The sequence below is a fragment of the Solenopsis invicta genome, chromosome 3, assembly GCF_016802725.1.
Source record: "Solenopsis invicta isolate M01_SB chromosome 3, UNIL_Sinv_3.0, whole genome shotgun sequence".
Taxonomy (NCBI): Eukaryota; Metazoa; Arthropoda; class Insecta; order Hymenoptera; family Formicidae; genus Solenopsis; species Solenopsis invicta.
The window spans coordinates 14095541-14121654 of NC_052666.1; the positions used below are offsets into that span (position 1 = coordinate 14095541).

The following is a 26114-nucleotide window of genomic DNA, read 5'->3' on the forward strand; positions in this document are numbered from 1 at the left end:
ATGGAGCTATGAAAAGAAACTGGGAGGAGGAGAAGGGGAGTTGGCAAAGTTATGTTGGAAAGAGATAAGAGGTAGAGCGAAGAAGGGAACGGTGATGGAAAAATGGGAGGAAGAAAAAAGAGCTTTCTATGAAGAAAAAAGCTGGAATATCAAAGAGATAGAAAAGTTGAGAGAAGAGGGAGGGTTAGGGGGGAAGAGTTGGTAGAGAGGAGGCGGCAGAAAGAGGAAAGGTGGGAGAGAATTAGGAGCTCGAGGTTCAACAGATGGTATAACAGAGTGAAGGGGAAGGGAGTGCCGGAGTACTTGAAGAGGGATTGGAAGAAGGAAAGATGGAAAAGGATTGCAAGGTTTAGGTTTAGGTTAGGAGACGGTATGAGAGGATGTATATACTGGGAAGAGAAAAAGAAAAGAAAGTGTAGGATATGTTGATAAGGTGAGGAAACATGGGAACATATATGGGAGGAATGTACGGATTGGGGGACGGAAAAGGGATGGCAAGAGATGGTGGAAGAGGTTTTAGGTGAGGGGGGGGAGGGAGAGAGAGAGTTTGGATGAAGAAACTGGAGGAGATGAGGGAGGGAAGAGGGTGGCTGAGTATCAATGAGAGTGTGGAAGGAAGAGAGGAAAATGCGGCGGAAACGGAGGTCCAGAGAATAAGTGTCGAGGTATGAATGGATAAGTGATCTTTCTCTCTCTCTCGTGCGTTGTAAAGGATACGAGAAATAAAATGTCGAAACTATGTAAGCGGAGCGAAGGTCCGCAGTGTACTCCGCAAGGAATAAAGTACCATTTATATATATACATATATATATGTATATACATTCCAATTTCCACTTAAATAAATATATTCATGTTATTTTTCGTACATACAACCACGTGCACTCATTCATTCAATTTCAATCCCACGCTATCGCTTCCAGTCACGCTTTTTAATCCAAATAATACATAAATAATAGAGATATGTTTCTGGATCAATTATGTAACAACACAACGATAATAAGAAAGCCTTTTTCGGTCATAGTTGGATCTTAGTGGCTATATTTATTCGTGTAATTTTATATACTTTTTCGAATGTGCGCCGAATTGTTTTTCCGGTCGTAACACAGCATGTCGTATCGAATAAGAATTAGTAATATCACAATTTTTATTAAATTAATAAATTTAATATAATAATTGATGTTGATTTGCATCTAAATATCCATTTCCCTCGTATAGAAATTTATTGCAAAGAATAACATCCCACCCAGGGTTCGATCGAACTTGGCACTTTCGGAATCTCCGGTTCCGGTGTCCTACCACCTCGACCACTGGGGCACAGTGATACTTCTCGCAATATTCGTATATGAGTGACAACGCATTTGAGGCGCGCAATTTAAAGTAGAGATATGTTTTTGGACCAATAATATAACAACACAATGATAATTGTGTTGTTACATTATCGGTCCAAGAAAAGAAAACTTTTTTTAGTCGTAGTTGGATCTTAGTGCCTATATTTATTCATGTGATTTTATATACTTTTTCTATTAAATAAATAATAATCTTATCATGTCTCATAAAAATCACTAATGACAATGAAATATATATAGTAATTAAATTAAATATTCAAAATAAATAAATTAACAAATTTTGTTCTGGACTAATCTCCGAACTGGTGACAGTCCATAAAAATATAATATCTAATAAAAATAAAATAAAAACCATAATGAAACACGTCCGACCTACACTCGGACGTCACAGGATTATATCAAAATGTACAAATGGAAAGAATATACCGTACAATACAGAATAGGTTAAATGTCGTTCAAAGATTTAGCAATCAACAAAATGTATCTTAAAATATCAAAACAAAATCCTGGTTTAATCTTGTTTCACGATGACAAAATTTTAAGCTTCTCTTTCAACTATATTTGGCTTTGTAGTTTCACCGTTTTTTAAAAAAATAGTTAGATATTTAAGAGGATGCTATAATACCGCAAATTACCGACGTTTACACTCCACTAAAAATCTTCGAATTAGCGTTACAGAATCACAAAATTTTTTTAGAATTGAAATACGCGTAAAAAGAAGAGATGCTCAGATCAATTTTACAAAAAAATCGAACAAAAATTTAATAAATTATTAAAAATTCACTCGTATAGCCGTCACCTGAAGTTAATTTTACCTTAATACAGAAGTTGTGTAACTTGTACATACAAAATAATAGTAGAACACCCTTCGGAAAACATGCACGAATAACACTGACCGTGTGAAATTGCGACTAGATACCTAACAAAAAAGATCAAATAAAGTGCTTTTACAACATACATATTTTGCTCTGCGAAACTGAACTATCATAAACAGAGCAGTATGGTGCCCAACAGTAGTTGATAGGTCTTTTCGCAGATGGTGATATAATCGAACAATGAAGACAGATCTATGCGTTGGGCAAAAAGCAATAGTCTGTTCTCGTTCGAAAAATAATCTATAGTATCGACGTCGAGGAAGTTCTTCTGTTACTTTAACATCCTCTTAAGAACAATCTTTGTATTGATGGTAAGTGATAGTACAGGCGCAGGAAAGAAAAGAAATTTAAACTGACACTATTTGCCCCCCCTCCCCCCCGGCCATCACTATTTGTTCTCCGTACTCTTACACATGTACCAGAGATTATTTGTAATTTAAATAATATTGTAATTTTTAGAGCCTCAGAATTACAAAAATTTAATTGTATTTAGTTAAAAAGTTTCTTTAATTGCGGAAATCAATACTAAAACAAGTATTTTCAAAAATAGTTTAACGCAATTAATCATGGTAGCTCGTGCTTAAATTTAATACACTATTATATAAAATTATTCGGCAAACACACAAATATTTATATGTAAAATCTTAGCAATTTATTTTTTCAATGAGTTTAAAGTATTCTTGCAACATTATTAAAATCATAGTGCATAAATATATTTTAACATTTATATTTTATTTGTTTCTGAAATATTATATTGCAAAATTACAACACTGTAGCTGCAAGATTTTGTGCTGTATGGGTAATAGTGCGTTTTTCATTTATATTTAGTTAAATAATAATGCAACAGGTATCTCGTTATTGGGTACACCGACGGAGATATACGTACATGGCATAAGTTATCTGTATATTTGCTGTGCGATCATCTTTGTCAGTCTTGTCACGTACATCGTGTATTTACCAGTTTTTCATGAGCTTAAACTCACAAGCACTTATGAATACCTCGAAAAACGTTTTGATAAAAGGATAAGATTGCTAGGTTCTGTCCTGTTTGCTATCAGTATCGTAAGTAAAGTTAGAAAATCATATTTATGTAAATTTTCTCAACACTCACTTCTCAAATGATATAAATATATGGTTTTTTTTTAGATTACTTGGCTTCCAATTGTCATCTATGTACCCGCTTTGGCTTTTAATCAAGGTATATATTTTTCAAACAAAAGTTTAATAAAATTTTTTAAGAAAAAATATTATTCCTGTAATTTCTAAGTTTGCAAATTGAGCTTAATTAATACGCGTTCATGCATATATCATTTTAACTTATTTGAAAATGTCGTGTAACTGTGGAAGTCACAATTTAATATAATTATTTTTAAAAAATTATTTTGAATACTTTATTTTCAGTCACCGGAGTAAATGTACATATAGTTACACCATTTGTATGCATTGTTTGCATATTCTACACCTGTGTGGTAAGATAATTAACTTAAAAGATATTGTAAAAGACAAATAAAAATCTTATATAAGAAAACAAATGTACAAAAAGATGCAAATATTGAAATTTAAACGAAATGAATAGCTGCGTTTCTTTTCATTTTTCTAATAGAAAGGATAAATGATTTTAATTAAAGTACTTATTATAATCGGAGATATCTTTATAATAAGTAATAAGTATAAGTAACTTTATTAATCTAATATAATAATATTTAAAAAATAACTAAAGAAAAATGTTTTATTTAATATAATTTTGCTTATTTTATTTTATTCAGGGTGGTCTCAAGGCTGTAGTATGGACAGATTTCTTTCAGACTTTTATTATGTTCGGTTCCATGTTGTTAATTATAATCAAGGGCACAGCCGACATTGGTGGATTGTCGCTAGTAATTCGAAGAAATCTGGATTCCGGAAGAATTGAATTTCCTACGTGCGTGCACATTATCTATATCATTAATCCTTAATTAACACAATATAGGGTAATTTTGGTATTTATGTCATATAAAAATTTACGTTGCAGAAATAAAAAAAATAGAAATGAAGATAATTTACATGCAACCATCTGTTATGTCATACATATTAATATTCCCTTACGAAAAAAAACTATTGCCGGCCGTGTAATTATTACACGCGGCTGTGTGATTATTACTGGTGACTCTATAATTATCAAGGCAAATATTATTGCTTCTACAATAATTACTAGCAACGGAATACAGACGGATATTACTCGCTTATTGGGTATCACTAGAAAGACTTTTGCATATGTAATAACTACTGGGACTTGGTTAGGTGGTGCGATGGCGTGCGGATGTGGACTTGAAGATAGAGTGAGGCTGAGTATGAGTGTTGTAGTATATTAGGAAAAATTAGGAAGGTAAAGAGGTATGAACTAGAGAGTAGAGAACTAGGAGGGTAGAGAAGACAGATAATTGGAGACAGAATTAAAGGAAAAGGATTTGTGGTGATATTGGAAGATATAGGAGGAAGGAACAGGAATAGGTTAGGGCGGATAATGAGGCGGGAGAATCCAGGAGGACCGGTAATAAGGTAGGAAAGTAATGGAATAAAATGAGAAAGGTAAGGATAACAAAAAGGGTGACGGTGTGCAAATAAAAAGAGTGTTAGGAGAAATGTTAGAGGAATAAGACGGTAGAAACAAAGGCAGAAACAGTTATAGAAAGGATAATGTGACAGGTAATGCAAGGAATCTGGCAGAATGGTTTATGGAGAAAGGAGGACATATTGTAAATGAGAGAATGAATGAATGGAAGGAGATTGAAAGAAATGTATAGAGGTACGGAGATGGTGAGAAGAGTAATAGTATAGGGTAGAAGTAGCGAAAAAAAAATGTACATTAGGATGTAAGATAGGAAGAGGATCAGGTATAGATATAGGTATAGATATAGAGATTATGAAAGTAAACGTAAAGGAAATGGAAAATGTAAAGGTATAGACAAATGTACAAATAATTGTTAATTAAGGATCCTGAGCGGCTTGGTATATAAAAAAGAAGACGGAGGGAACTCAGATCACCGGCTGTTGGAGATTGAAGTTATAAAGCATAATGGATACAGGAAGAGGTATAGGAGACGAATAAAATGAAAAAGGAAATAAAATAAATATATAGGACAAGGAAGCGGCGGAGGTGCATAGGCAGAAAGAAAAGAGAACCAGAGTTTAAGTAAGAATTAAAAGAAAAGGAGGCTGTTAGATTGTTAAAGAAGGAGCAACGGAATAAGGTAGCAAAATATTTTTGTATAAAAAATACAAAAATAATATAAATATTATAAGTATATCATATAAAAAATAATATATATGTATATATATACCCTGTCAGCCAAACGTGAACAAACAGATTATTCGGAGAGTCTGCTATCAATTTCTGTTACTAGAAAGGCAACAGATTTCATACAGACTCTGCAATATCTGCGGTGTCAGCAAACTGCTGCCAGAAATAGGACAGAAACTGTTGGCATTTAATTCCAGCAGAAATCGAGCAAATAGTGTTAACAGGACTGTTGTCAGATTGGCGGCAGAAATTAAACATAACCTGCGCAACACAATCTGACGCTAGACTGGCAGCAGAAATCGAGCACCGCGTGCTGACAAACCTGCCGTCAGATTGACGGCAAAAAACGAGCAGGATCTAGGCGACAATCTGACAGCAGACTGGCAGCACCACGCGAACACGCCGTGCTGCCAGCATCTAATCTCAGATAGGCGACAGAATTAGAGCAAGACCTGCACAACACAATCTGACGGCAGATTGTTAGCACAAATCGAGCACCCCGTGCTAACAGGATCTAACGTCACGCTGGCAGCAGAAATCAAGCAAACCGTGCTGTTTTGCATATTTTTAAATTGTGACTCACTCTTCATGAATTTATTAAGGATCTATTCAAACAAACTTGCATAATTGCATGCATAAATAACATATGCATAAAAAAAGTAATTGATCCATTTTCTTATGCATTTGCTTAATTATTGGACCAATCAATTTCTTTATGCATATGTTTTGTCTGTTTCTGTTTGCATTTTATACGCCGCAATTTCTATCTGCACCTGTCCGTGATTGCGTATAGAAATCCTATTCGTATCTATTTGCATGTATTTGCCCAGATTTCTATCTGCATCTGCCCGCATATATAAATAATTAAAACCCGTTCCTGGCCATGGTCTGACTAACAAAAATATTAAAAAAAATTGGAATCGGAAATAGGACTAAAGCATGAAAAAACATTACTGATGTAAAAAAAACTTTTCAAAACTCAATTTTGCAACTAATTGGTATAAACAAATTATTAAAAATTAACTCTAAAAGAGAACTAATTGCGCCAATCAATTCTACGGAAAAAATTACTAAAGAAACGTTGCAAAAATAAATTTTGCAATTAATTTGTTTATAACAATTAAGAAAGTATCATACATGTTTCTTGAGTCATTTTTCCCGGAGAATTGATTGGAGTAATCAGTTTTTCTCTACAGTCAATTTTTAGTAATTTGTTTATAACAATTAGTTGCAAAATTGATTTTTCTCAGCGTGCTTTTTAGGTCAATAATGTTTTTTCATGCTCCAGTACTATTTTTAATTGTTGTTTTCTTGACTATATTAGTTTAGAATGGGTTTTAATTATTTATATAGTTTATAGTTTATTTTAAAAATATTTAAGGCTAAATAATCAAAGGGCTAGTGAGAAAGTTTACGCGATACTTAACACGTAACTGTAAGTTTCTTCCTGTTCAAATCAGCTTTACTTCAAATATAACTTTTCATTAATGATATCATAAGTGTACGATTAGCTCAGTGTTAGCGTATTAGGTTATTGTCCCGAAATCTTAGGTTCGAATCCCGCCGGCGCCAATGTGTTTTTAAAAATTGTAAAATAATGCCTAATCGTAATTAGTGAAATATAAAATATATGCAAATTAGATTAACCTATATTAAAAATAAAAATAAAATCTGCAAGAAAACCAAAAAAAACTTTTTTATAATAAAAATTTTGGAAATTTTATATAAAAATGCTTGAATTTTGCTGCCAGCATGACGTCAGAATTTGTCAGCACGGCGTGCTCGCCTGGTGCTGTCATTTTGCTGACATAAAATATCAACAGGTTCTTAACAGAACGTAAGCAGAATTTGAGATCAGTTGAGTTCAGTCTGTCAACACATCTTGATCGAATCTGTCGCCAGCCTGCCGACAGAGTGCTAACATTTTGCTGACACGTGTGTGTGTGTGTGTGTGTGTGTGTGTGTAAAATTGTATGCAATAAATAGCTATTATTGTGTGTGTGTGTGTGTGTGTATATTCATTTATTATTTGATGTGTATAAGTGACATTATATAAGACATCCTACCCGAGAGGCTTTGTGGGATAATTTCAGTAGTTACTAATAAAACAACAATATTTTAATAATATCATTTTCAGTTTATTTTGAAACAAAAATAATTAAACATAATCAATATATTTACTACTATTTGATTGGTGAAAAAACAGCAATAATGTTTCGATCATTGTGTCTACTAATTTTTTTTTAATTAAATGGAAATCATTATTAAAATATTGTTATCCTATCAGTAACTACTGAAATTATTCTAAAAAGCCTTTTTTATTTAGGCAGTAATATTTGGCCAGTAATATTTTAGCAGTAATATATTTCGGCAGTGGTACGAAATAATTATTGACTTCTGTGTAATTGCTAATAATATTTTCTATGATATTCTGTAATATTTTCTGTGATATTTTGTAATATTTATTGTAATATCCAATAATATTTCCTGTAATATCCAGTAATATTCCCATGTAATTATCAGTAATATTTATGTGTAATCGGCAATAGTTTTTTTTCGTAAGGGTTGTATTATGATTTCAGTCTTTTACGTTTAATATTAAAGAAATTAATAAGTTGAATCGATTTGTAATACAATCGTGTAACCTACATAAAATGTCAATATCGGAAAAGATGGAATTGAGAGTGTAAATCGGTTATTCATTATGCTCGGAATATTTTGACTTACTTTTGAACCATCCTTAGCGTACCATGTTACAGAACTTCATATAGAATTTCATTTCAATATTGTTACAACCACGATGGTCAGATTGCAGGAACTGCAAGATTATCAACAGACTCTCTTGACTATTACACTGACAGATGGATTTTATTGTAAGATCATGTACATACAATAGGAATGTTCCTCTAACAATTGTTCGTGCATGAGGCACGTTACAAAACTTCGATACTGCTCAGCTCGACCATTACTTGGTCACTGGCACACAAGCGTGAGAAGCGCGCTTGAGTTGCCAACTTAAGAAAAAGAAAGGCGTGTATTCAACAAATATCTCATCTTTAGTTTATCAACAGTTCAATATTGTCACTAACAGACAGATAAAATCAAAGTGGTATCCATTAAATATGATGTCATAAGTGATAAAAAAAAATTTTCCTTGAAACATTTATATAAAAAGAGGTTACGTAAAACTTAAGTGATAATATCTGTAATTATTTTTACAAAATCCAAGTGGTACAATTTTTGTATTCCTATTGAAAGTTTTTCTATTCCAACTCAAGTAATAAATTTTTAAAAAGAGTATAAGGAAGAGTGAGGCAAGTTGGAAATATTTGCAGTTTGTGCTTTCTATAAGGCGCAAATAAAGTCCAATTATAAAACCATGTCGTTGGAAAAATAATTTAATTGTCTTTATTTTTAACTCACCATCACTTCAGAAGCGTTCCTGCTACTCGTAAACGGTTGTTTTTTTTTTAGAGTATTATTGTCGAAACAGTTTCCCAACATTTTCAATGTTTTTGCATCATTAAATCCTTTTTTAACGCAAAATTTAATACAAACTCGTTGTTGTAAATTTAACTCCATTTTTAAAACTGTAAAAAATCGATAACACGTGCAAAGGTAAATATACTCAAGACGGCGTAACTTTTACAAATGTCAAGCTATAGCAATAAAATTTGGTGGAAATGTCAATGATGGATACGGCAACCTAACCAAAAAAAAACAAAACTCAAATCAGCTGACTCAGAGCATCGTCTGGTGATAATTCCGGGAACTTTTTGATCAAGGTGGTATATAATTTTTAACCGTTTCTAAATATTTAATATAAAATGTTATTTTTAAAAGATAAAGGAATTTAAAAATGCTTTTTCATTATTAATTAAATTAAAATTTCTCATAAACACAAAAAATATATAACACAAGAATAAAGGGCCTAAAAAATAAGAACAAAAAATATATTTACAATAAAAATTTACAATGACTGTTTCACAATTTTAAGCAAGAAATTTAGTATACAAGCTAACATAAGGTCTAGACAAAAAAAAAACAATAACAAAACCGTTTTACTCGGACCGGTGTAGGTATAACGATTTATAAAATCATTTATTGTGACGTTCTTAAAACAGTCATTGTAAATTTTTATTGCAAATATATTTTTTGTGTAAAAGAAATTTTAATTTAATTAATAACAAAAAAAATTTTTTTAATTTCTTCATTGTTTAAAAATAACATTTTATATTAAATAAGTAAAAACGATTTAAAAATTATATATAACAATTAAAAAATATAAGATTAAAAAAACGGCATCCGCGCGGATCGAACCTGGCATCCGAAGCGTACCAGTCAATGCCCTAATGCTCTATGCCAAGTCGCTTGCTCGAGAATCGTTCTTCTGTAACGGTACTATAGGTTGCTGGAAATAATTAATCGTCATTTTCTCGAGAATGCCTAAGTTGTACAACAAACGCTTTACTACAATAAAGGCGTAAGTGAATACTACACATCCATAAAATTTTATTAAAATCGGCGAGATCATTGTCGGGTCCTCCCCTTGTGAGTAAAAACGCACAATTCGACAGTAAAAAATAAAAATTTTATTTAAAAAAATCAAATTAGTGACAGTTTTATAATTAAACTGTTTCTTGGTCTGTTGTGATATCGTTATTTTATAAAGTTAAAATAACAATAAAATTCAAACAATTACCTTATAAGAAAAGGCCCCTCCGATTTGAACAAGCCTTTAATATAGTACAGATAAAAATAAAAGACAAGTATTTTCTTATACGTGCCAGTTTTCATTTTTAGGGGCTGAACAATCCTGTTACCGATTGGTCTAATAATGTATTGAGTTTTTTGACAGAGGGCATTGTGCAGCGCGACGCGCTATGATAGTTTTTCTTGATTGCTTATGTTTAGTTTTACGTTTTACGTTCACTCTTGTTGTACACGGCGACCCTTGTTCGCCCCGAATAAAGCGTTTTATATTGGCATCTAAGTTTTCATACCTTTGCATTTATTTCTTATTACATCAGTAATACACCCTTTTGAAGAAAGTCGGTTTTTTCTTTCGAAGCGTATATCATCGAAACTATAAGAAATAGAGAAAAATGTTCTAATTAAAAGTTAAATGGCTTGAAGAGTACTTTATAACAGTGATAAAAAAATTAAAAAACATTTTTATACTTTTTTCCATCACTTATCTTTAAAGAAATTTTTTTATCACTATTATAAAGTACTCTTCAAGTCATTTAACTTTTCATTGGAACACTTTTCTTTTACAGTTTCGACGATATACACTTCGAAAGAAAAAAAACTGATTTTCTTCAAAGAGGTGTTTCACCACCAAAAAGTGAAAACGGACATGTATAAAAAAATATGTGTTTCTTATTTTTATCTATACTACAACATATTAAAGAATCGTCAAAATCGGAGGAAGACACCTCACAGCCTTTCTTTGTTAGTTTAGGACTCTCGAAATTTAAACAATTAGAAATTGAAAAATAAGGCTAATGAGAATCAGCGCGAATATAAGTGTGCAATTACAAATATTGATATTATACAAAATATTTAATTATTCTAAATTACAAAAACGAACGTTTCAACTTACTTTAGAGTCATCCTCAGAGTATTAAATAAAATCTTAAAAAATCATTTGTTTTTGTAATATGGAATAAATAAATATTGTATATAATATCAATATTTGGTAATTGCGCACTTATACCCACGCTGACTCTCATTAGCTTTATTTCCAATTTCTAATTCAATAAAATTTAATTATTCCAAATTTGATGACTTATAATATTTTATTTATTTAACATTTCTAAGATCAAATTTGGTCGGCAGATCATCAATGCTACGATCAGGTTGCAATTCCGATGTAAAACTCTGATTTGGACATGTTATATTTTCTATGTTATGTATGCGAGAGACAATTACACTTTATATAGATTTGAGAGAAAGTTATCTTTATTGAACACTATACAGTTTGACGCCATACATGTATCTAAAGATGAAAAACGAAAAAGAACATAGAAAAAGCAACTATAAGAGGTGACTCTATTGAGTCTAGCAAAACAAATTTGATTTACAGCGCTTCTACACCTACTCTAATGGCAGCACTGAACAAAGCTTGAACAGACTTGTTTATATTTAACAGAATACAAGTTTTTTTAAAACTTGGAATAAATTTTATAATAAATCACAAAAATAATCACAAAACGCTTGATATTTTTAAATTTTACACTCTTTATTTTAAATTAATTACCTTTAAAAATTTTAATATTTTTTAAATAATAATTTACAAGGATTTTTTTTTTAAAAAGTTTACACGATGGTTGAAAATACGTATTCGCATCTATTCTATGAATGGTATGACAGAAAAATGATAAATTGCTGTCACATGTATAAGGATTTTACATTATAAATGGCACGTAAATCTGTTTAATTATATTCATTTAAAGTAAAAAGATCCTATTTAGAACATGGTTCAATTTAGCCCACTCTCTAATACCAGGTATACAAGTATGAAATACGGATTTGAGATAGATGATGCACCAATGGAGTGTGTAGTATAAAGATTTGACGTTTATGCCATTTTGTTATGCCATTAACAAGAGTCAACATGCACAAGTGATACATTGAAAAAGTGTCTGCATAGTATTGTTTTGCTGTTCAATATGTCGAAATTTGTACAAAATAGAAACCATTTACGGACAGTGTTAATTTTTTGTTTTTATTGAAGAAAACTGCTGCTGAATCATACCGATTACTTCGAGAAGTTTATGGTGAACATGCTCCATTGCAAGATACGTGTGAACGATGGTTTCGGCGTTTCAAAAGTGGTGATTTCGATGTTGCAGACAAGGAATACGGAAAACTAGCAAAAAAATACGAAGATGTAGAATTGCAAGCATTGTTGGATGAAGACGATTTTTAAACATAGAAACAACTCGCAGAGTAATTGAGCGTTAGTTAACAAGTTGTTTCCAATCGCTTACGAGAGATGGGAAAGATTCAGAAGATCGGCAAATAGATACCACATGAGTTGAACAAGAGGCAGATGGAAAGGCGCAAAAACACATGTGAAATTTTGCTCAAACGATACAAAAGAAAGTAATTTTTGCATTGTATCGTTACTGGGGATAAAAAATGGATATATTTGGAAAATTCCAAGCGCAAAGAATGGGTAAACCCAGGCGCACCACATTAATCGCAAGACCAAATTGTTTTGGCAGGAAGACGATGCTCTGTGTTTGATGGGACCAGAATGGTGTGGTCTATTATGAACTGTTAAAGCCTGATGAAACGGTTAATATCAAACACTATCAACAACAATTGATTGATTTGAACCGTTTGTTACTCGAAAAATAATCAGAATATCGAAAAAGGCAACACAAGATTATTTTTCTCCATGACAATGCTCCATCACATACGGCAAAAATGGTTCGCGACACGTTGGAAGTACTCAGCTGGGAAGTGCTAGCTCATGCGACTTATTCACCAGACTTGGCTCCTTTCGATTATTACTTATTTGCATCGATGCGTCACGTACTTGCTGAACAGCGCTTTAGTTCGTACGAAGGTGTGAAAAAATGGCTCGATGAATGGTTTGCAGCAAAAGGAGAAGAGTTTTACTGGCGTGGTATCCACAAATTACTCGAAAGATAAAAAAAATGTATAACTAGCAATGGAGTATATTTTGAAAATTACCTTTTCAAAAAAAAGGTAAAAAAAGGCGCCAAAGTATGTGTGCGCGCGCAGCTTATCTTTAATTTTTTTTCAAAACCTAAGTGGTACTGTTTTTGTGTTTTAAGAAAAAATTTTTTATGCTAACCCAGTACAAAATCAGTCTAATCCAAGTGGAGATATTATTAATTTTTTCTAAAACAAAATTCAAGTAGTACTTATATTTGTATTTCCATTGAAAATCTTTCTGTTTTAACTCAAGTGGATGTATTCAATTTTAATAAGTTTTAATGGAATATATAACATTTAATTTCAAAGAATTAAAGAGGAAACAAAACAAAATAAAAAATTTTTAATGTACAAAAACTTGGCGCTTCTACATGTCTAATTATAACTAAATATAAAGTTGTAAAATATAATAATCATAGTAACTTAGAAAATTTATAATGATTTCCAATGTTACTTAAATAATATTAAAGAAACTTGTCTAATATTAAAGAAAATCTGTCTCTTACTTTGCGTAATTACTATTATAACGCATATTTTACAAGTGTTATTTCATTCTTTCTTATGTTAATTCCTTTTATTGCTTTTTTTATATAGCAGCGCCAAATTTGTAGTTTATTATATTTAACGCTGTTTGTAGTTTTTTTTATATTTAACTGTTATTTACATAAATTTATTTTATTCTTATTAATACTAAACCGCATATTTACCCAGATTTCTGATATCACACATGCTGTTTGTTACATTTATGAAATTCTTTTTTATTCAATTCTTATTGCTGTCCTTATCTAGCAACGCCAAGTTTTTGTACATTAAAAATTTTTTATTTCTATAAAATTTTTTCATTTTGTTTTGTTTCCTCTTTAATTCTTTAAAATTAAATGTTATATATTCCATTGAAACTTATTAAAATTGAATACATCCACTTAGGTTAAAACAGAAAGATTTTTTAATGGAAATACAAATATAAGTACTACTTGAATTTTGTTTTAGAAAAAATTAATAATATTTCCACTTGGATTAGACTGATTTTGTACTGGATTAGCATAGAAAAATTTTTCTGTTAAAATACAAAAATATTACCACTTGGGTTTTAAAGAAAGAAAAATAAAGATTTGAGGTGCGTTTATTATACAACTGTCACGTCCGCGACGTTGCGGATATAAATTTTTCGACACCGATATTGAACAGACGGGCAAGTCGGCATTCACTAACAAATTCAACTGTCAGGTCGTATCCTGTTCTTAACATTTTCCAGCGCCGGATAGTCGCGGCAGAGTGATCTGCACGCACGGCCAGTAAGTCATAAAAATCATAGACTAATGTTTATTTAACATTTCCCAGCGCCGGATAGTCGCGGCAGAGTAATCTGCACGCACGGCCAGTAAGTCGTAAAATCATACTTAACATTTTCCAGTGACGGAGGGTCGCTAGAGGAAAACTGCGCCCACGACACTCGAAAAGTAATAAAATCTCAATCCAACATTTTCCAGCATCGGATAGTTGCGGCGGAGAAGTCCGCTCACACGGCACTTGAAAGCTACCGCGACAGAGAAATCTGTTGCGCGACCGTTAAAGTCATAAAATCGTGAACTGACGTTTCCTTGACATTTCTCAGTGCCGGATGGTCGCAGCGGAGAAGTCCGCTCGCACGGCACTTGAATTTGAGTTTCCTCATTTAAGAAATTTGAGTGGTGGTTGCATCAGCAGCAACCCCCACTAAGAGTACCGACTTGCCGCGCTTTTTCCAGAGCTTAGTCTTAAAATCGTATAAATAGGGATGCAGCCCGCGGCGCAGGGCAGTTCGAACTCGATAGTAGAGATCAGGGCTAGTGTAGCTGGGACGGTTCCGTGTCACAATTGTAGCGACCAAGTTTCCCCGAGCTACTAGTTTGCGCTAATCAATTCAAGCGAGTCATTTTAATCCCAATTTTAACTCTAACTCGAAAATCCATTCTAATTCAAATTCTAACTCAAATTCTAAATCAAGACACATTCTAATTCTAAGCCTAACTCTAGATCCATCTTGATTTTAAATTTTACTGTAAGCTTAATTTTAATGTAGTTGTAGTTTTAAATTGTGTTTTTGTAACTCGCTTCTTTCACCCTTTATATTGTAGTAATAAAAGGGTAGTTTATACACAAATGCTTTCACTCAATTTTCATGCTTAACCTTCCCCGCTTCCATGCATGTAACACCGCGACGCGAGTGTAGTGCATAAACAGAAGTACCACGGTCGAGACCCGAAGACAACCGGACAGCCGAGAAGGACGAGGACGATCATCACCTGACCAGAGCGGCCACCAAGGCATAGGCAACAGTCTCAGCAGCAACCGTCATTCTAAAAACTAAGTCGCAACGTCCAATAAGGCACGTCACATAACGCATATTTTTCAACCCGAGCTCCCCGCGCGCCCGTAGCTGTCCGCCGTCACCCTTTTGACCGTTGCCCCCACGAGTTGGAAGAATTCATAACTTATCTAATCCGAGAGGGAGATAGTCCCTGGAACGACTCCGACGCCACCATATTTGCGCTCTCGCGGCACACCCTTTAAGGTTACAACCCCCCCCCCCTTACTAGGCCATCGGTCGCGGAAAATCGGACCCGTCCGCCGGTAAATCCGGCCACTGTGGAGCCGCCGAAGTTTAGGCTTCGAAACAGCCAGTTTCACCGAAACGCGCGTATTCTTCCCCACGCGCTCGGTCGGGACGTAACACAACAGTTATTTCAAAATAATATATGCTCTTTATAATTGGCGCAATTTAAAGATTTCACACATTTTTTTGAATACATACCACTTGGATTAAAATAGGAAAATTTGTTAATGAGAATACAAAGTACATTGTAATACTTCGATTTTGTAGAATTAGCAGATTTAATTTTGTAGATTTAAAGTTAAACGTAATTACCACATGGGTTAGCATAGAAAATTTTTTCTGTTAAAACACAAAAACAGTACCACTTGGGTTTGAAAAAAAATTAACAATAAGCTGCGCGCGCACATATACTTTGGCGCCATTTTTTACCTTTTTTTGAAAAGGTAATTTTATACTGATCTCACGCGTTTTGAAGTGTTAAACAATAATTAGCGAAGATACTATCGAGGACTAAAGAGGGAGTATGAGGAGTAACCAGCTTTATTATTATACTTGCAGTTGAAACATTCATATTTTGCGTTAGCAATAAAACTCCTTTCGCCACAATGCCACCCTGAAAAAAATGCCAGTTAATTTTAACTATTCTCTATAATATATAGAATATTTGTTATATTTCTTATCATAGAATGACCAATCAATATAACATTGTTTATCTTGCCCTAACATTGTACAAAGCTACTATTACTTTTATAAAATGTGAGACATGTAGTTTGTTCCATGAGTACGCCTTGTATTAATAAATTACAACGGTAGTTAATATATTACACAAAATAATATTAACAGACGTTTTTGTAATATTATTTTTTAAATTTCTACATTATCTACCTTCCTTTTCTTTATCCTTCCTATTTTTTACCTATTTTACACTCTCATAATTCTTCCTCCTTCCCTCTTACATTATTTCATTCCTCTTTGTTTCTCTACCTTTATTGCACATTTTTAAAAATCTGTACTAAAAGAGATAATGTTCAATTAAGGAAATTTTCATTTTTAAAACATAAAATGTAAAAATACCATGTGAAATTCATCCATTATTAAAAAAATCTTCAAACTCGCATTTAATTTCATTCTTAATACCTTTCGTTTTTTATTTATTAATCTGTATTTTCTCCACCTCCTTTAATTCCTTTCTACTTTCTATTTATTTTCTATTTTCATTCTCACAATGTTTCCTCCTTCTTTCTTTCATTATTTTATTTTTCTTCATTTTTTTTCTTTCCTATTTTACGGTCCTTCAATTCTCCTTCACTTCTTTTTACATTGAAATATCAAAATACTATGTGATATTCACTCATTATTAAAAGAATCTTCAAACTCGTGTTCAATTGCAATCTTAATTTCTTTTGTCCTTTATTTAAAAATATTTACCTTTTCCGCCTCCTTTCTCCATTCTACTTTCTTTCTATTTTACACTCTCACAATTCTTCTTCCTTCCTTCTTACATTATTTCAATCTTTTTCGTTTCTCTATTTTCACTGCATATTTTTTAAAATTTTTACTAAAAAAGATTATGTTCAATTAAAGAAATTTTCATTTCTATAATAAAAAATCTCAAAATATGATATGATATTTACCAATTATTAAAAAAAACCTTCAAATTCGCGTAAGATTGCACTCTTAATTTCTTTCGTATTTTATTTAAAAATCTGTACATCTATGCCTTCTTTAATTCCTTTCTCCTTTCTATTTTATTCTTATTTTACACTATCATTCCTTCTTCTTTCTTACATTATATCATTCCTCTTTGTTTCTCTATCTTCATTGCACATTTTTAAAATCTGTATTAAAAGAGATAATGTTCGGTTAAAGAAATTTTCATTTTTATAACATAAAATATAAAAATATCATGTAATAGTCTCCCTCTTATTAAGAAAAGACCATCAAATTCAAGTTTAATTGCATTCTTAATTTCTTTCGTTCTTTATTTAAAAATCTTTATTTTCTCCGCCTTCTTTAATTCCTTTCTTCTTTCTATTTTTTTCTATTTTACTCTCTCACAATTCTTCCTCCTTCTTTTTTACATTATTTCATTCTTCTTCTTTACTTTATCCTCATTGCACATTTTTTAAAATCTTTACTAAAAGAGATAATTTTTTATTAAATTAATTTTTATTTCTATTACACAAAATCTAAAAATATATATAATATGATATTTAGAAATGTTTACCTTCTCCGTCTTCTTTATTTCTGTTGTAAATATAAGGTGCCAGGAATAGGATGCGATAACGCTGAGATAAGTAGGACACAAATTCTACAAATTCTTTATACAGATATCACTCTTTATTCAGTTCACAAAGATCACACGTCTCGACTCAATTACGCTTAAGGCTCAAGAAGAATAGGCAAGCAGATCGCACACACCGAGCTATCGAGACACACACATAAGAGGCGCTCGGCACACAAGCCATCGCAGCTGCCATCTCTAGAAGCGGGAGCGCATCGCTCGTTCAAAGCCCGATTTTTACAATAATTTCCTATTTTTTCCTTTTATTTTATTCCTATTTTATGGTCCTTCAATTTCTCTCTCTCTCTCTCTCTCTCTCTCTCTGATTTTTAACTTTGGACTCTTTCTTTGTCCCCGTTCTTCTTTCTTTCTTTCTATCTGTATGTTAAAATATTTCTTTCACCTTCCATTCCTCTGACCATTTCATGTAAATGAAATGTAACACAAAGTATTCACGTACTTGGCTTTCTATATGAGAAATAGAAATGTGTTTAATTTGAAACTTGTCTGGGACACATTCGTTGACAGCAACACCAGCAATTATACATATTGATGATTGATTAATACGCACGTCGCGATACGCCTTCCAAGTGTTGCAAACTTTCAAGATTTGCACAAAGACAGAATTAATAACGCGCATTCCATCTAATTAGCTTTGTTTCGTTATAATATTCATGTACACTTTGTCAATCATGTGTTATAACACTTGGAAAATATGATGCGTAACACCAAGTGTTATAATACAATGTATGATTGACATAGTAATATACGATATCTCATTTTCAATTTTTACAATACATACAGATTCATTTCAACAAATATAAACTAATATACATATATTAAACTATATGAAACAAACATTCTAATAACATTCTGTGTTTTTTATATTTACACGAAGTAAATTGATTAGCAAATGACGTATAACTTACCTGCGACCTTTTATATTGATGAATAGACGATCAATTCGACGCGTTTTTACACGAAACAGACGAATTTGGTTGAAAAAGTGTCGGACTGCCCCGCGAACCAAGATTATTGTTAACGATTAACTAGATTAATAAATATCAGGTTAAAGAACCTGTCACGGCGGCTCTGATGATGATCAAGAAGTACAACACGACATACACCACAAGTATACCACAAGTCGCATACGGCTGACTGATGTATGTCAGCGTCACTCGTGTCAAAAATATGAAAGGGAGAATTCCTGAAAGGCGACGACGACAATTACGACGTATCTTACATGTAAAACGTTGAAATTTACGTCGAAATTTAGTTGACTTTGCGTCGCGATATCTCCACTCGTAGGGCACGGAAAGAAAAAATAAAAACATTTTTATTATACAATTCGCCTCTAAGCTATCGATTAAGACTAATCGGAACAGTTTTATCAGTGTACGATCACAAATATAAACAGACATCATAAGTGATTTATCGAAAGTCACCTGGATACCGCAAACTGAGCAAAGCTTCCCAGCACGGACCCATTATCAAGTTCTCTCAATACTTTGGCCAGCATAACGGTGCTGACAAAGTGAGTAAAAAAAAAAATTTCTCACTATCTGGAATGGCTTTCACGACGACTTCTTAGCTTAGACTTTCTTTTATTTTTTGCCTAAAATTATACCATGGATTTCTCCAATTAACACATTCTCTCAGTGTGTGTCCGCAATATCTATAGGTGCTCCGCATTGCGAGCATTCTGGTGACGGTACTCTCCTAATCGTAAATAAGAATTCATTAAATACTTCAATCTGAAATTATCTGAGTGGCATAGAATGTAAGCGATTTACGTCTATACCTCTTAATCAACACATCCTTAATTGCCTTTATAACTCTGACAAACTTTTCGGGTTCCTAACTCTTACCCTTCATTCTCTGAGTGCTAAATCATCAGCCTCATTTTTTATTGCCCTCCCAGAAACAATTCCTCCTGCCTTTTTAGCCTTACTTACTCTCTAGTAGAGATCTGGTTAGTCTTGATTTGCCCTAATATTGAAGGACATGTTTCTTGAAAGACTTGAAAGTTACAGTACCTCCGACATTAACATCACTCAAAGTGTACGATGTGGAGGTTGAGTCAGATTTACATCTCTTTTGTGTTCAAAGAAAAATCGGAAGATAATCCAACCAGTCAAGGTAAAATCAGTCGGTGATCCAACCGGCGGTACTGTAACTTTCAAGTCTTGTAATTCGAAAAATACTTAACAAAAAAAACATTTATTTATAGTGTTTTGGAAAAGTCTCAAGATCAACTACAAGAATATGCAATAAAAAATAGGCAGTTCTATTTAAAAAATTGTAGGTGACCTTTACGTGACCTTCAAGCAACTATTCAAGGTCAAATTAATGACACAATCTTATGTCCCCTCTCGAAACCATACAACTTCTGTCTGAAATATTTTTGCTGAAAATGCTTCATTGAAGAATTATTGAGGTCTGTTTTTTTTAAAATGGGACACTCTGTATATGTAATGTGATTGATAGGTTTTTTAGTACAGACAGTGACTATGGGAATGTTACTTAAAACATAAAAATATTAAATATTGAAAAATAAATTGAAAGTATATTGTAGTAAAGAAACCAATAATATTTAATATTTACTGCTTCAATTTGTGTTCAAGAATTATATTTTTTTAAAATTAAGTCATACATCCTAAAATTTTCATTTTATTAACCTTACATCAAATTTAAAGATTAACTAATTTGTGCAAACTGTTACAATTTATAATGTATATAATATACAGGGTGTCCCAGACCAATGTATAAAGATTATTACGATAAGGTAAAAGGGATCAAGATAAATCAAAAAGTCTAATAACAGTTTGCGATATTTGCAATAATTTTCGTGTAATAAAATATTAAAGTCAGCCGAATAAGAGCGCGTGGAGAGGCAAACGGTTGGTCGCCTGAGCCGTAAGACCGCCCGGCTCGACACGATGCGGTGTCAAGCTATCTTTTCCCTCGCCGCGCGCCACTTGTCGTCGCCTACAATCGGGCCGCAGTGGGCGGTCCTACGGCTCAGACGAACGACCGCTTGTCTCTCCGCGCGCTCTTATTCGCCTGACCTTAATATTTTATTACTCAAAAATTATTGCAAATATCGCAAAATGGTATTAAACTTTTTCGTTTATCTCGATCCCTTCTACCTCATCGTGATAATCTTTATACATTGGTCTGGGACACCCTGTATAACAGGACGGTATATCTAGGCGGACGCAAACTTATAATAGTAGATACGCAGATTACAGAACTACACTTTTACAGCTGCATAAATGAACGCACGGATCCGCTTGATCATAGCCGATACATGATGAATGTGTGAATAAAATTAATAGTCACATTACTCTTTGCTTTCATTGCAACATATAAATTACAACTAAGTTACTGCTAGTTTGACTGTATATTAGCTTTTATCAATGTGCATGCGCTGTAATGATCAAATTTATTGGAGTATTGTAGGATTGAGTCTCAAAAGGTTTTCATCGGAAAACTCGCTTTTCGGACCAATAAGAAGTAATCGGCAAACACTCTCAGTCGACGAATCAGATTGAATAAGAAATTTTTGTTTACGTTCTGGATCAGGTCCATCGTATGATTGAGTTCTAAAAGGTTTTTATCGGAGAACTCACCGATTCTCAAAGTTTCTAATAAATAACATAGGTGTCGGTTCTAGGCCAAAAATGACCTTCGTTTAACATCCTCTTTTGAATTATGTTCACTAAGAAAAATAATTGTCGCTATATAATATCCGTTTTATTAACAGGTTTTTAGTTTAATTATGTTTTTGAGTTAAATACAGATCACTATTAACACAATATTTTTGTGAATTAATAAGTATTTTGTTAAATTAATATAGCTCATGATTGTCATGTATAGTTGATAAAGAAATATATTTTTTATTCAGCATTTCTTTTCTCGCGTTAAAATAAATTAATTACATATCATACGATTGACGTAAATATATTTTTTTTAAATATTATGTGTTAATAACTATAAAATTGATTGTAAACAATTAGAATGAAATATTATTTGACACATCATGTTACATCTTTTATTTTTACCTTTTTTACACTTCTAATAATAGTTTGTATTATAATTACGGGTATAATTTTTGTATTATAATTATGGGTATAATTGTATCAAATTACAATTACTGTAATTGGGCATCTCTTGATTGAATTACTTGTCATTTGTAATCGTAATCTGTTAATCTTACATTATCTGTAATCACGTAATTGGTAGTCGATTACAAAATGCCCAACTTTGTATCTAAAGAGTTTCTGATAAATTCAATAATAGAGTAACATATGAAGATTTTAACATGAGGCACGTGTTTTTCAGTTTACATTAGTAAGGGAGAAACTACATTAAAAGGCTGTTTTTAGGCTTCTTTTTACTATCTTTTGAGGCTGATGAAATAATTGGAATTTATTTAAACTTTGGTATTATTTTGTTCATATTTTAAACTACATGTGGCATTTTTTTCAAATTGTTTTTTATAAAAATGTTCATGATACAAGCTGCCGTCTATCGAAAGGTTATCATTGGAGGTTGGTCATTTGCGGGAAATGTGGAGGTCATAGTTTTGATCTAAAAGAAAAACGGTGAATGTTCTGGATTATTGACATGTTTTTTAAGAACATGAACTAACTTACAACTGAATATGTTGAAAATTGAATATTCTAAAGGTGTTTGAAAAAAAACTTTAATTTTCACCATTTTTTGTAATTGTTTTGCAATAAAAAAACACTTTTAATTAAGATATCCTTCTGCAAGTAGTTCATGTTCTTAAACATGTCAATGTTAAGCAGGTAAAAAGTTATAAAGCGATAAAGATTGACACTTGTGAGGTTAGGAAATCTGTCACACCAATGGCATAAAAAGACATGCAAACGTGTATTGCATTTGGTTTTTTTGTATATCTATATCTTTTTTTAAATAAAAGAAAGTCTTAACAGTTTTTTTACAGTCTTTCAACTTAAAACACAAATTTTGGGATATTCCTGGACTAGTTACGAATTACCCTGGGCTTGAGGCTATTCGTAATTTTTGGCATTGGCCGACATTTTTATATGTACTTCATAGCAAGTACACTTCCATGTTCTATCTATACCGGCATTGTGAAGGAGAAGGTTTAATCTTTCAAACCGTCCCATATTTTTTTTTTAATAAATATAGAACTCAGGAGACAAACAAAACGGTCTAACGAATAGCCCCGGTCTCTCCTATGCTATGTAACATTTTCCTGTTTACAAAATTCGAATGACCACTTCGTGGAAAACGTTTTATGTTGATAGAGGCTGTAAAAGAAAATTGTAAATACTAAAGGTTGATTAATATAAACAGTTGCTGTAATTAATGCACCACTGAAACTCCGCATGAAGTCGAGTACAATTACTCGGCTAACTTGGCAGCAAACCGAAATTTCAGTTTTAGTTCAAATACATTGTTTTAATAAATAATTTGGGCATATTTTTCGAAGAAACTATGTATATTCTTAGTGAGAAATAATACATATATCAAATCGATGTCGATACAATGCCAGTTTGATAATTTTGATGACAAATTTATAATATCGATTTGATGATTTCGATTTGTCCTCATTTGTCCCTAAATTGTATCGCCTTTTAATGCATGAACGACAGATGGGCAGGCAATTAAAAACTAGGGTAATGGAACATTGTAATTATATTAAGAGGAACTGTACCAACGAAATTATTATTACGGATAGACTGAATTATAAGTTTATTTGGAATAATGTTAAAATATTAGACAACAAATGGAATTTGGAAATATCTTGTATCTAAAATGCTATAAATAAAATTACAAAATAATGTATTGAATTTGTAATCAGATACTAAATTTCTTCATTATGTATATGCATCGTTACTCAAGAATTCAAAATATGCTCACGTGTAGAAAAGAGAAAGGAGAGATGGAATACATTTTGTTTTCTGACAATATAACTCAGTAAATATTGAAGCGACATAATTCTTACGAACACAAGTTTGTTAGACATAGAGTTCTAGCAATCACCCTAATAGTAGAAGTTCATTGGCTATATATAAAACGAACTTAATTTACAATTTACTGAAGAGAAAAATAAAGGATGTATATGTGAGATAGGAGGGAGGTCGAGGCATTTTAACAATTAATATCATAAAAATCACTTTTAATTATAAAAAAAAATCATAAATTAATAATCTTTCGTAGATCATGTACTAACAACTATCAAAAACAAGATTTTATAAAATATATTTTAACATATTTAAATTGAGAAAAACGGCTAACTGGTCAAAATCGGACCTTAATGCTTAATAATATACAATAAATTGATACATTTCTTGGTCATAATAAGTTACTGTTTATAAATATATTTTAGTCGCAAACAATAATTTTTTATAATGATTTCTTTAATTTAAAAAATAACTTTTAAATAATTTTTTGCTGCTAGTAAGCATTATGCAACGTTAACTACAAGATTGTAAAACCACAAGAACGGTAATGGAAATAACAATAATGAACATAACTCATGACTCTTTCCCATATATAATACAATATAATTTTATATGCCAAATTCATATACACATTATGTTATACAATAAGTTCAATTAAATTATTTGAAAACTACATTCAAGAATTTCAAGTTAGACTATAGTTAAAAAATTAATATTTAACATACTTTTTAAAATTGTGTAAAGAGTATACCTGTGAAAATACCTGCTACTTACAAAATAGAAATTCAGCTTTTATAAAAACACAACGAATACTAATCCAGAAACCATTTTACAATGTCTAAATAGATTGTAATAAAGTAAGTTTACTCTTAGAATTTAATGCAAATTATACGAGTTATCATATCTTATTACTCCACACCTATCTCATGACCTTCATTCTCTTCATTATTATATGTTGTACTTTATTTTTATTTTTATGTACTTATTTATATCTTAACCGTTTGACTTTACACATATTATTTAGTTAACCAGATCGACTTAATGTACTGACAAATTTATATTAGATCTTGACTAAAAATCACATCTTTTCTGCGAAATTTCATACGCGTTTGAGTTTACCATGCGGATCTTTATTGAATTGGAATACACTTGTATTCAAAGATTATTTACATCTTTAGCTTATCCGTAATGATAGATTGTTTTGAGATGTTTCTTTTAATATAAAGGCTCCACAACTCTAATGAGTCACATTTGAATAATTTATTGAACCAACGCACAGTGGGCCAAAATCCCGAAAAGATGGCCAAAATATGAAAGCGTTTTTCGATTTGCATGAAATTTGATATCCTGAGGTTTTTGAGGTCGCTGATTACGAATCTGAAATCGAAATTGCAAAAAAACAAAATGGCGGATTCAATATGACGGATACATGTATTTTAAATATGTTTAATGTAGTCAAAATTTGATATCCTGCGGTTTTTGAGGTCGTTAATGACAAATTTGAACTTAAAGTTGCAAAAAAACAGAATGGCGAATTCAATATGGCGGATACATGTACTTTAAATATATTTAATGTAATCAAAATTTGATACCTGAGGTTTTCAAGGTCGGTAATAAAAAAAAGAAATAAAATATATATTTTGCGTCCAATATAAACACATTTTTATTTTATAAACAAAAATGCAATTCAGTATCAGAATCGCAATGAATATCAGACTCAGTGTCGGTTCCTGAAGATCCACTATCGGAACTAATATATCTTTTATCCATAATTGCATTTTGGAAATATTTATTTTGATAATAATTATTTTTATAATTATTAAATATTAAATAATTATTTAATATTTAATAATTATTAAAATAATTATAATTAATTAATTAATTATTTTTAAGTTATTATTTTATTACTTTATTTGAAAAAATTGGCAATATATTATAATTTTATACAATGTTTTAAATATTTGTTATACATTCGTACAATTTTTTGTTCTAACGTTATAGTATTTTTTAAATTCGGCTATTAATCATATGAAAGTCAAAAGTAATATTTTCTTAACTTGTCGACAATACTGTACCTGATT

At 31.7% G+C, this 26114-nt stretch overlaps 1 protein-coding gene across 4 annotated transcripts in view; it reads left to right on the forward strand.

Annotated features, from left to right (window-relative positions):
- Window positions 1-26114, forward strand: part of LOC105196485 (sodium-coupled monocarboxylate transporter 1) — a 459320-nt gene that overhangs the window by 149930 nt on the left and 283276 nt on the right. For all 4 annotated transcript variants that reach the window (XM_039447232.1, XM_039447235.1, XM_039447233.1 and 1 more), the window contains 4 exons: window positions 3069-3283; window positions 3368-3419; window positions 3623-3690; window positions 3988-4142. In XM_039447232.1, coding sequence (XP_039303166.1) covers window positions 3069-3283; window positions 3368-3419; window positions 3623-3690; window positions 3988-4142 — 490 coding nt within the window. The remainder of the gene's footprint in view (window positions 1-3068; window positions 3284-3367; window positions 3420-3622; window positions 3691-3987; window positions 4143-26114) is intronic.